At 33.1% G+C, this 13,875-nt stretch overlaps 1 protein-coding gene across 2 annotated transcripts in view; it reads right to left on the bottom strand.

The window, feature by feature from the left end:
- The window catches only part of CSMD1 (CUB and Sushi multiple domains 1), a 1,108,435-nt gene that overhangs the window by 184,306 nt on the left and 910,254 nt on the right, over nucleotides 1–13,875 (bottom strand). For both annotated transcript variants that reach the window (XM_033053649.1, XM_033053650.1), the window contains exons 25-27: nucleotides 10,569–10,695; nucleotides 8,566–8,768; nucleotides 141–332 (exon numbers count right to left, since the gene is read on the bottom strand). In XM_033053649.1, the coding sequence (XP_032909540.1) occupies nucleotides 141–332; nucleotides 8,566–8,768; nucleotides 10,569–10,695 (522 nt within the window). The remainder of the gene's footprint in view (nucleotides 1–140; nucleotides 333–8,565; nucleotides 8,769–10,568; nucleotides 10,696–13,875) is intronic.

The following is a 13,875-nucleotide window of genomic DNA, read 5'->3' as shown; positions in this document are numbered from 1 at the left end:
TAATCAAGACTGACATTGTAAGTACAAAATAACTGAGTTCCACAGAGATCACTCCAGCGTAAGCAGCATATGCTCAGTTTTCGAAAAAGAAATCCTATCTGTATTAGCCCTAAATAGAGACTAACATCTCATCTCAATACCTATGCATGTAGGGGGATCAGGCTGCCAAAAGAATCGGTTATTCAGTTGCACACAGGTAATTTTAGCCTGCCCTTGCAGCTGATAGCCCGGGTCACACTGGAAGGTGGTGGTGTCTCCAGGTTCCCTGCTGTCTCCATATCTAGTGCCATTCTGTGGGGTCCCAGGATCATTACAAGTTGATGCAATGGAAGCTGCAAGGGAATGATGAAATAAAAGATGTAAGGTATAGATACTTACTCTGCATAATTAAATGCACAACACATTCACATTAGCATTCCAACCAGAGATGGTATTATTTACTCTTCAGGTAATGCAGTAAGGTATTTTGTTTCTTTGCTTTTATAAATATCTGCCCATAGATACATCATGATTATGTCGAGTTCCTGTCAGTATCTTTAGTATAAAATATGCACTGATTTTGTCCAGTTAATACATCAAAAGAACTAGTAACTCCTCACTTTAATATTCTGGTTATCAAAACAGATTTGATGGCTTTTGCACAATAGGGTTAGTATCAAGTAATAAATAATATTGTTTTATAGTCCTACTACCCTGAAGCATGTAAATGCTCTTTACCCATCTGGCTAAAATCATGCAGCAGTTTATGCAGCCCTGAATTTTTCATTTCAGGGGCAAGAAACAAATTTCTTAGAGATCATTTAAACTGAATCTTAGCAAAATACTTCGCTTGATCAGTCTTTGGTAGCTAGATATGGGTTTAGCTTTCTAAAATAATAAATTATTTAAAAGCAATGTTAAACTAAGCACAACAATCAGTATGGTATGACTTAAAGCAAATAATCACCCAGAAAGTGATACAAATCTACATCCACTGTGGATTTCTGGAAGATGCAAGGTCTCTTCTGGTTTCAGGTTCTCTCCTACTGGCTTCAGATATTCAGACATCCTGAGTTGCAATAAACTTTGCAGTCTTCCAAAGAAAAAGAGGTCCATCTCTGGAGACTAATGTCCCTACTGAATTGCATTCTCTTTCATACCAGTCCTTACCCAAACATCTTTTTCAAAGAACTGACCACAAATGTGAACAAAAACCAACAAAAGAAGTCATAAATCCAGTTATACCACAGTTGTCATTAATAGTACTGGTGTCTACCACCAGGATGCAATAACTCATTTTGTAAATTAAGAGCTGCATCCATTCCTTCTGTCCACACCAAAAGAGTACAACACAATAGGAAAGAGCAAGAGCAGCTAAACATGTGCAAACTTGAAACTGCCAGGTTGTACAACTGAAAAATGGTTTTGTCTTTCCCTGTCTTATAAATCTTCATAAGAGAGAAAAGTTGAAAAAAAAAATAAAAAAGAGTAAAATAAAAAACAACAATTTCAGACTCTTAAGTTGGTTTGATGCATGTTCTAGCAAATGGGTGACCACATATAAATCACAGAAATTGTAAAATATCTTTATGGGAGAATTTATGGATTATTATAAATAACACACTTAGAAACATAGAGACTTTGTTTGAAATTTTATTATTAATAGTTTTTTGGCTTTGTTCCTATGTCAAAACAATAAATCTCATACTTTGGATCATTCCTATATGTAAATGAAGTAGAAGATTTGGCTGTTTTTTAACCGTGGTGGACTTTTTTTCCACTAGGAATTTAAGTAATAGCTGTCACTACTAATGAGTACTGTGTAAGGATTCCCCAGGCACCACTCTGACAACTTACATGACACCCCATAGCAATGCAGTTTACTAAAAGTATGTTTGGCCACAAGGGAATGAAAGCATTGTTGTGACCTCAGAAAAATTTTTCCTCATTTGACAGGCAACAATAGCTCTTAAAAATGGATTGCTCTATTGCATATCTGTTAAATACTTTCAATTCTTCCAAAAAAATGAGCACAAGCCTATCTCTGTCATTAATTGCTGTCTTTTAAAAAACATATCTCTGAATAGATTAATTTTCTTTTTAAAGGTTACGCTATATAGTATCTCATCAAACAACACTTTTCCCATTTTAACTGTGTCAAGTGTCCATCAATCAGAAAGGACTGATGCCTTCTAATATTAATTTCATTGTTAATCTCCATTTATCATATAAAAAGTTCTAAATTAAAAAAAATCACAGATGTTTATTAAACACCAAAATGCTCTTCACACTTTTGGTCTTGCAGCCTCAGAAATTATTTTATGTATTTGAAACCAACAACCTTTTTATTGTGCCAAATACACTTGATCCTAATTAAATGGAACACCAAACATTGAAGTACTGACATGCCATCTAGTAAAGTGAACATTTAGACAGACTGTCAACTTTTCCACTTGCCTCCTTTCCAAGTTGTTTTACTTCTGAAGAACCCCAAGAGATTCTGTAACTGCATGAAAATTACATTTCTAATATTTCTTCATTTGGAATTTTGCAAATATCTGAAGAGTACAGAGGTCATATGCACTTATAAGTAATCCAGGAATTAAAAATCATCTTATTTCTGTCACTGTTGTTTTTTTATAACATTAAGAAATAAAACATACATACTGTAAAGCAAGGAAATCAATAACTACTTTGTAGGCTCAAGGATGTAAAATCAAACTGAATTACATAGTTAGAGTTTTAAAACAATGCCTGAGAAAAATTAGATTCCTAAAATGGCATAGCCAGGAGATGAGATGTGAATGCCACTAAGCTGGAAAATAAGTAATTGCTGCTTCTCAGCTCTTGCATATGTGCTCTTAGCCTTAGGCTTATATGATACTCAGTGAGTTATAGAGATTCTCTGTACAGATTTCCCATCTCTTACTGTCTCATCTGCTCAGAGCAGAACAAGCTTCTGTGTGCATTAAAGATGGAATTCAGAGATAGGTTCCAGAAGAACAGGCAGCCGGGAAAACCACAGATTGCCAAGGAATTTTAAGATCTCCGTAAGTAGACAGCCACTGTGTCAAGTCTCACTTATTCTAATTTAAGAATCTGTGACAATCCCATTTTAAATTTTATTTTGTATTTGGTCCTCAAATTGTCTTTCAAAGTTGATCTAAAGTTCACTCGAAAATCAATGGAGACTGCTTTTGAGAATACAACACTGTGTATTTGCATGTCTGTAGACCTGTGAGCAAAATGTTAGATTTTTGGTTAATTTCTCTTTAACTCTTTTTTAAATTATTTTTTTTAATATATTTTTTAGTTTGTATTTTCTCGTACTTCAAGGAAATAAAAACATCTTCTTCATCCCTATAATTTTTACTGTCTGTGGTGAAAATCATGTAAGCCATTTGCTGCAGTGCAGTGCTACAGACAACATTTTATTTCTAATCCACATAGTTATCAAAACAATATAGACTTTCCCAGGTTTTCAAATTGCACCAGTTCCCCTGTTTAGTTATGTTTGTATAATAATAAGCTTGAAAAGGAATTCTGCATATCAAAGCTGAGATGTACATGGATTTGCAGTGATTTCAGACTAACATTGTGAAATGTTAAAGAACAATGTTTGTTCTCCAAAAAGCAACTCACATAACACATGTATATATACAGACTAAGTACTGTGCAAATTAGCATCAACAACATACTTAAATGTCATGTATTGTCCAAGAATGTAAACGGAAAAAAAAAACAAACCCAAATGCCAATGCAGCCTCTTTAACAAAGTCTGGAGTACAAAAGCTCATAAGTTTAGAGAAAACCACCAAAGTAACCTACAAGATTCATTTTTGCTCAGTTCCACAGGAACCAAATGAAGAACTGCTACCATCTATGGGGCTGAGGATGCCTTTCCCAGGTCATAGATTAGATGATGGATAGAAGCGCAATGACAATTTCATGACCATGTTTTTATCACCATGTTATTGTGAGCATGAAATGCAACATTTATCAGACAGCAAAAGACACTGAACTGTGAAATTATTAGGTTATAGAGTTGAAAAGTGTTGAATTCTTGTGCCTTGTGTCTTTTCATTTTGTTTTTACAAGGGATGTCTTAATGTATTTCATTTTTATTGAACTCAAAATTGATCTAGTTAGTAAGGCAAATATGTAATTATGTATTATTCATTTCAAATTTCTTTAAAAATAAATTTTTATGCTAGTCCATTTTCCCCAAAAATTTGTTTGTGAATCAATCTGGAACAATTGCATGATGAATTCTAGCAATGAAGATTCTGTCTGGAAATACTTATACTACTTAAATGTGGCAACTTTGGCCATTAGGCAAATGATTAAAAATATTTCAACAGCAAAGGAACAATTTTCACAACACTACCCAGTTCAAGATAGGTGACACAGTTACTGTAAAAGTTGCTGCAGACAAACAAATGATCACATGTAATTGCAAAGCTAGACAAAATTGTTTAAACAGATTTGTCATATTAAGCCCAGTGCCACTAGGAAAAACCAAACATAGTTTGTTGATAGTTATGCTTTCGCCAGAGGAAGTAAGTTGTCAACAGATATGTCAACATCTGACCAAGTAATTTCCAATTAATTGTTGTAATTAAAACTGGTGTAAGTTGCTTACTTGCACTTTCATGATTGGTGACTTGTGTTGCTAAGTTAAACACTTAGGCATCTTTAGTCATCATTACTTATCTCTGCACATACTTAAGGGAAAAATTTAAAAATACTGAGAAAGACAGCAAACAACAAAAAAATCAAAAGTGGACTAAACCAATTATGCAAATGCCTTGGTTTTGTATCTTCACTTTTAATAATATGAGTGTCCAAAGTTCTTCTAATAAGACAGAAACATTACAATAAATGGAGAAAAAGTGCTTTGCTACTTTATTAACATCTTGACAGTTGTTTTACATGGACAAAAAAATTGCATCTTTGCTTGTCTGAAAGCAGAGATCAGAATATTTTTAATTATAGTGTATGCTTACCAATTTAAGGGTATGCTTACTATAACTAAGGTAAATTTACAATACTGTAGAACTGGAGATAGGCATAGAAAATTATCATAGATAGGTCTGACTCTAGAAAAGCCAGATATCTCCAATTTTTTTTTTTTATTTTTGGTATTCTTTAAGGGGAGGGTGAATAAAATCATTTGATGTATTATTTGCCTTGAGGACCAAAATCTGTAAAACCACATAAAGAACTATAAATTCACCATTTAGTTGAAGAAAAGGATACAGTTCTCTGAAGTAACAACAGCTGAGAATTTAGTTGAAGAAAAAAGGGTAGACTGGGAGGGTAGAACTAATATTAGGTATTTTTAAACTGAAGTTATCAGAGCCAGTAAGAATGACAATATGACTAGAAACTGCCAGTGCTGTTTCTATCATCTGCCACTTCTATTGTTTTTGGTAAATATCAAGTAAAAAAAATTATACCGTTAGAAATAAAAACTCTCAATAAAATAAACTTCAGGTCAATAAAAGCAATAGACCCATTAGCATGGGATCCAAATGCTTTCAGAAGTCTAGAGCAGATGGAGATTAAACATTCAGGGTAAGATTGATCTGCTTCAACATAGGTGACTAGTCTCATTTCAGATGCCATATCCAAGGAATCAGCACAGGACTGGAAGACAGGAGAGAGGACTTATGGTTGTGTGACCTTCTGCAGTGGCAGATGGAGACTAGCCAGGATACTTTATGGCATCTCAAAGGAAACTAGACACCTGTGAAAAGACAGATAGGATTCCTTTCATCTGCCTGAAATATTCAAAAGTTTGAAAATTACTATTAGTATACCTAGACCTCTAGCTGATAAGAAGAAAAAGGCAAATTCAGATGGAATTTATCCCCTTTACTTTAGATATGTAGGACAGAATTAAGCTAGGTTAGACAGCACTTTTTAATGGTTAACTTATGAAAGAAGTTTTTGCTGCCAGTAACTTTCTTTGCAATAAAGAAGCCTCATACCAAATCTACCTATACCCTTTTGCCAGAAAGAATTGGTGGACATCCCTGGTTTGTAATACATAGCTTAAATGTATTTAACCCCCAGGGTAAAGGTAATTTCTGTACACTGGACTTCATTTTTTGTCCTTTTATGCACAACTAAATGGTAATTAGGTTTTACTGGAAAGCACTGGACTGATTACAATTAACATAATGACTTTTGTCTTGTCCTCATGTTCTACACACTGAGCTGACTGGTCAAGACAGGACACATTAATGTTCAAACATTTTGCAAGATTCAGCCAATTATATTTTTTTCATTAAAATACTTCTAATTACATTTACAATAAACAGTAAGTAATTTATAGGTGATATTTTCTGATCTACCTTACATCACCCTTTCACAGCACCTCTTTTTTAGTCAGATGCAGTTATGACATTCTTGAGTGCAAAGCATAGAGACTAATTAGCACATTCACAGCACAGTGAAACAAATTCTCTGGATGAAAATTAGCACTTTTATGTTTTAAGTTGCTCATTTGACCCGATATTCTGAAATGTATATCCTTTATCTGATCCCATAAAGGGCTGTTCACGGATGCAGACACTTATTCCAATTACATAATCCAATACAGAAGCTGCATTACTAAAGATTTTCCAATTCTAAGCAATTCTGAACCTGAAATTTATTTCTTCAATTATAATTAAGGATTAAATGAAATACTCATTAACAGATGTAACACTTGAAAATCTTTCACATGATGCAAAGACAAAAAACTTCGCCACTTACCTTCAAAGAACATGCAACAAAATGTCTACATCTTCTGCAATTGCCAAAAAAAAGTTTCAGCAATTCAGAAATATTTTATATAGATATACAAGCTACTAAAGTACTGAAATGTCAATATTCTGTGCAGCTTTGCTATAAACTGTCCGACAGTTTGAACACATGATGAATACTAAGGCATGTAAAGATTCCCACTTAGTCATAGATTAATTACATTAAATCCTTTACAGGTCAAGGCCACAGTGTTCTGCTCATTGCCTCAAGAAGACTAAATAAACCAGCCTGATTTTTAGGTTAAATAACTAAACATTTACTTCAACATATCCCTTAAATCTTATTTTTGATGCCTTACAATTAAAAAGTTAGTAACACATTCCACTTGACAAGCAGAGTGAATGAAACTATTTTCCCTATACTAGAGCTCTCAGCTCATCATCACTAATTCCAATTAATTCCAGCAAAACATACTGTGCAACTGTCAGCATGATCATTCAGTGCATCCATCAGATATTATATGAGGATGGGAAAATCATTTATTCTCTCTCAAAGCATTAAATAGTCCTCTACTTGCTCTTAGTGCCATTGAAGATTAAGGAATGTATTGGTAAACTGAACTGCTTAAACATTTCTGTCCTTTCAAAATCTCTGCATAAAGTTTTTTTTCATATAATACAACCTTAAACGTGTTTGCTAATCTTAACAAGAAAAAAAAATTACATTTATTTTACAAATGTAAAACTTACCTTGTTTAAAAAAAAAATCAAAAGCAGCATATTAAATAGCACACTGGTGAGAAATTTTAGAAATATTTATCCTTCCTTTTGACTTTAATTAATTTTATAAGCTTTTAACTAGTTTTTTTTAGACTGATGAAAGAGTGTTTTGGGGGTGGTAGATACAGCATTTAGAAAAATACAGGAAAATGAAGTAAATAGGTAAATGCAAAATACATTATAGACTTTAGAGACATTAGAGAAATTAGACTAGAAAAAACCCAAGTTTACATCTTCATGCAAATAATTATGACTGAAATCTGATTAGAACCCTTTACTTCTGAATGACTCACACATTAATTCACAATTTTCCTATGTCATGGCAAGAAATGCATGCATTATATCTAGACATATAAGGATGCAATGACTGAATCAAAGACACAGATACGTCTCCTGTGTCTACTCCCAGTCTTTAGGTCAAAATAACATAGAAAAACTACACATATCCAGTTTTAAAATATTGATCACCTGTACAATATTGATCATATTTTCTCTATAAAAAGAGAAGCTTTCCTTTTATTCATAAAGATCAATTTGATAAGTTTAATATTAAATTTTTAAGTGTATTTCAATATGGTAAGGTGTCTAGAATTCTTTAGCTTAATCATACCAGGAATATTTAGGTCATAAAAACCATGCATCATGCAGCCAATGTTTTGAGAAAAAAAAAACCTAACCAACATAAAACATAAACATGAAATAATACATTTTTAGGTAACAGCGGTGGGAATATTTAAAATTATTTGTGCAGAAAAAAGTTCTGTACGTACAAATCCATTTTGACTTGTTAAATAATGCTACTTAGATAATGGTAGGTATGTGGCTGCTGGTGAAAACAAGGAATAAAAACCCTTAAACATTCAAAGTAAATCCAAAAATTCTTCCTAGTCATAGCCATTTGCATAAACACATAACACAATTAAAATAGTATAATTTCTTGTCTTCTAAAGACTGAGAAAGTTGCAAAAGAGTTGCTAGAGTCAATAAATAGAGGAACAATGTATATAAATAGGGTATGAAATTATTAAATTTGAGAAGAAAAATATTTACATACTTGAAAACTGAATGGAGAAGCCTGATTTGCTGATGAAGAAATCACTGTCAAATTGCAATGTTAATGAGTTGAAAGTGCTGTGAATATCCTCTGGAAGAGCTGAGCCACTCCACTCCTTGAGAAGTATGCTGCTCTCAACAGGCCCATCCCATACCTTCAAGATGTCATGAGCAACCTCAGTATCAAAAACAATAAAATGCAGACTGCAAAGAAAAAGTAAAAGTATTGTGCATTACTCGTTAAACAGAATTACATGTAACTCCAAGCAATCATTCCCAAGCTGTAGTTTTAAGACGCTGTTTAGGACTGAAGAAGGTGGTCCAGCAGGGTTATTCATTTTTCCTGTTGATCTTGTAAGCATCACGTAGGTCTGTTTTATAAATGTTTGGATAACAGGAAATGCTATTATAGGGCATAAGTCCTCAAGACTTGATTTATAAGTCTATAAATTATATTATTTTTAGGATAAATATTTTAAAGTATATGAACCGATTTCAATAAAAATTTCCTCTTTTTATTTAAATGAGGATATCAAGAATGCTGTTTTGCTTGAATTATATGCAATTAAAAAATGTAACAGCTACTGGACAGTAGAACATATAGCACAAGAACTCCTGTCAGCATGGCATTTCCTTTCCTACACAAAAAAGAGAAAAATATCATAGATTGGCTTTTTGCTAAAATTCGTAAAATATAAAACTGTATTATAATACAATAATCTGTATTTACCTTCAGGTGAAGAATTATATTTATTAATGTGCTCAGGAATGTTATCTTATAAGGCAGAAAGTGTGAATTGTCTCCAAGACCTGAATGCTTACATTCTTAATGCTGAAGAACTCTAATAGGTAAATATCAAAATGTCTCTTTTATTTTTTTTTTGCTTCAAATAGTTGTGTGTTGATATTTTTTTATCTGTTAGTCCTTAACTGGAAATCATTAATTTGAAAATTGTTATTTAAATAAAAATTATGCATTGAAATAACCCATGATGGCATAAATTCAATATTTGGCTTAGTGAAATAGGATTACAAAAAAAACCAAACAAACAAAAACCAAGGCTAAAGCCTCCCACTGAATAACTTCCCATTTAATTAGATTTTATTGCCAGTGAGTCCCATTCAAATCAGAATATTCTGTGATCATGTTTGTCTTCCAGAGAAACACATACTGAAGGCCTGCTCCCAAAGGTGTGGCTGGCCATCACCTACTGATAGGAAGTAGAAAATAAATCTTTTTTTTTCCTCTGCTTTCACACATGGACCTTTGCTTTTGTTTTATTAAACTCAGTTTATTTTGACTCTCAAGGGGTTTTTATAAAGTTTTTTTCTCCCTGCCCCATCCTGCTGAGGATGGACAGTGTCAACCACCACAGACTTTTCAGGGCCCAACATGGGTCTTGAGATGACATCAGTTTTGTATGAGGATACAATAGCTATGGTACTAAATAGGTGTCAGGTTCCTGTGCAGGTCACAGAGTTAGTTGGTTTCACTGATTAACTCTTGCTGAATTTGTGAATATGTTAATTCAAATAATGGGCATGTGCTTTGCCCTGGCACTGATATTTCACTGATTTGTTGTCCTGGCAGAGCTATCTTTGGAAGTGCATGAGAGAATTCTTTTCCTACCTGCGATTCACAAGAAATGTTTTATCATGCAAATTCCTAAAGTTCTTGTTCACCCTTATGTAAGCTGTTTAATACTACTAATTAATACTAGAACATATTCTGGGGTTTGTGTAATCTGGTGTTGTTCTGGTGCAAAAGACAACTTTTGGGTGAGGTAATACTCAAATGCACCTTGAATGCTGCTTATCTTGTCCCATATCCAGAGAATTTACTCCTGAACAGGCACCCAACCCAGGAAAACTGATACATCACCTTATAGAAGGATATCTTGACTATACCAGTGAAAACCAGCAGCTTGTATAGAAAAATATGAGAATAACAAAAAATTTATAAAATACTGAATTCAATTATAAATATTGAAATTAAGTATATACCTTATTGTCTTTCCTGGATCTGCTTCAATAATCCAAGTGCAATGAAGATTGTTGTCATACGGTGCTGGGTAACCAGGGGACAAAATGCGCCCCGATGTAGCAGCATGAATTCGACCACCACACTCAGCTGCAAAATAAGGATTGAATTTCTAATGAAACCATAGTAATCTGCACTTCCATCTTCCATGCATTCCACATCTCTGTGTTTTATAAAAAGTTAACAGAATAACCTAATACTTCTGAAGTAGTACACATACATACAAACCAGGACACGTACATAAGTTATAAATGAACACAATTATCTAATTCCTACCTTGTTATAAAGAAATAAACCGTACTTCTGTGATTATGTTACTTAACCAACCAGACTGGTTCAATATGTACTGAGACTACAAAAGCACAATTTTAGCATTAGCAAGCCAGCAAAAATAGTTCAGAAATTTCCCCTTTAACATGCTTAGCTCTTCTAACAATGAATGCTTGAATTCAAATTTTGCAGCATTTAATTTCATCATTAAATTAGCTTTCTGTTTTGCTGTAATGTCAGAATTATTTTAGTGTAATGTTTTCAAGTTACTTCTATATAACTTCAAGTTTAATCACACCAAAAAGCAGTAGGTATTGCCCAGCAATTTCTTTTGGGAATTTAAAAATTTAATTGCCAAATGCTTGAAAAGCAAGATAGTAAATCAAAAAGCTATGATTTAACAGTACTTAGCATCTAATTTAAAACATTTTTACTATGAATGCTGTTTTTATGGAGAGACCAATAGCAATGCTAAGCATGCATAATTAAATAATTCCTATGTTACTTGTTTAGAGCATCATTCTGTTGTCTGGCTAGTGTAAAAACACACCCTGATGAAAGAGAACTGTGTAACAGTCATGTGCCACTAAACTGAAAAGGATCTCTGATTCTTCAGTTAAGTCATGTACTTTAATTTCTACTACATTTATCGTGTTGCCTTACAAGTAGTGTTGTTAAAAAACCTACCATGGGGATTTATTCAAGCACAGCTGTACAGCAAGCATAATAAGACAGAGATGATGGAAAGAACCATGGCAGTTGGATCAAATAATCTGTCAGCAATACTCCTAACAACTATTAATCTTTGTACATGCCACCAAATCACTGCTCGCAACCCAGTTATTACCATAAGGGAAAATTACCATAGAGGAAATAAGGTGATTGATTTACTTATTTATCCTGCTGGTTTGATCACTCAAAACACCACATGTGGCATTGCATACTGCAGCTGGTCTAACAGCTGCAAACTGAAACCCAACCAGCCTGTAAAGAGGCAGGCCATCTATTGGGTCCTAAGTGCAGATGTATCATTGATGAAGGAAATGAGTGACTGAGATTGTAACCAATCCCATGTGTGTGCCCGGGACTCTCAATCTCCCTGTTTAAGGTGCGCTCACAAGGAATAGATGGCTTAGTCCTTGCTTCAAGAACCTTGATTGCTGTGTCTGTCTCAGACCCAATCAATGTCACAACTATATTCTGTATACAGAACCACAGCAGGAAGCAACTTGAGTACAAAATTTCTTCAAATGTAACCCTCTTCTAGGATTTCAATTAATTTCCATTATACAAGAAAATTTGGATTGCAATAATCACTGTGGTAGATAACTACAGATAAGAAATTACTGATACAGTACTGTATTTACCAAAGAACTAAATTTAAGTCAGTGAACCCAAAATTTACACTCAAACTAATTGGCATACTTGATTTAAAATTCTGAGAAGGCTCATTTGGAAAAGAATACACCATAACATTTAGGATTATGCATTATGTATTTAATATTTATATTTTTAAAATCCATCTTAAGAGTAGATCAAAGGCAAAACTTCAGAAGTTATTACAAAAATAATTCAAAAACGTTGTGTTCCAATATGCAGACATGAGCACACTTAAAATCAGTGCCTCAAAAATATACTATAGAAATGACTATAATTAATAGAATTGACAAATATTTCTGGAAACTTCTAGAGATGGAATTAAGAGAATTCTTTGGCTTTCTCCATTATGGTTTAGAACATAGACAAAATGAGAATGAATGCTAAGACCAGTATAACAGTTTATCACTAAAAATTAGTAATTACGGAGTGTGTGGAATATGTCTGTGCATAGGCTTTAATTTTTTGTGAATGAGGTTGAAATGATAGTGAATACAATGAAGAATATAAATGTCACTGATGAGAACAGCAAATATCAAATCATGATGTAGTCTACGAGCAAAAGTAATACATCTTGACAAATATTTTAAGAAAATGTTTCTAAGAAAGAAAGTAATGGTTGGAACTTCATGGCAACTCCAGAAAAAGGAAGAAAAAAAAAGGCATTTAAATCAGAGTAGAAAAAGAGAAAACTGATAACATAAGATAAAACTGATGGAAGAAGAGATTTTATAAATCTAAAGAGGGAGGGAAGCAATGCTAATATAATCTGCAGATATATAACTCATTATTCAGGGCTCTTCATGGCAAGCTTTCCTGTGCACAGAACAGTAAAAAACCCCATAATTTAATGAAGATAACAGACTGTAAGAAACTGCTTAGAAGGAAACAGTTTTAGAAGATTTTAAGAAAGAACAGTAAACATTTGATTTCTTGGGCAACTAATTAATGGTCCAAAAGAGATTGAAACTAGAAATGAGAAGAGGTAGTTTTTACAGAACTGATGAAGTCCCAAGATTTTGTTTTCAGGAGAGGAACAAGGAGAGTAATTAAAAATATTTGTAGAGAGACAAAAGCACATAGAAAGATATTTTCTGTTTATTCAACCAAACGGTATGACCAAAATCTCTCTCGGGAAAGAAAAAGAAAACTAATTATTCTATTGATTGAGCTACATAATTTCACTAAGAGATGAAATAAGATTCTCAAGAAATTTTGGCACAAATTATTGCAAAAGATTGGAAATAAAATGCAGAAACCAAATCTAGTAATGCAAGGTACAAAATCAAAGACAAGAAAAAAGAAGAAAAAAGAGTGGAAATCTTAAGTGAAATATGGAATCTTAAAAGCATGTTGGTATGAAGAAAACTGTAATTACAGGTGGAAATATGTGACTAGAAGAAGCATTACATGGTAGGAATATGGTAATAATTAAATAAAGTTACCTTGTAAAAACTTACATATTGCTCAAAAGTGTTTTGAAGAAGGATTATAAAAGATGTTTTACTGGAGAAAAGATGGCAATTTTCTTTATATTTGCTTGATCCTGGGTTGCCTAGCTTCCTCCAGGTCAGATTGCAATATACAGGATTTTTTTTTTAATTACTACTATTTTAACCATTA

This window comes from Catharus ustulatus, chromosome 3, assembly GCF_009819885.2.
Source record: "Catharus ustulatus isolate bCatUst1 chromosome 3, bCatUst1.pri.v2, whole genome shotgun sequence".
Lineage (NCBI taxonomy): Eukaryota > Metazoa > Chordata > Aves > Passeriformes > Turdidae > Catharus > Catharus ustulatus.
This window is presented reverse-complemented; position numbering and strand designations above follow the sequence as displayed.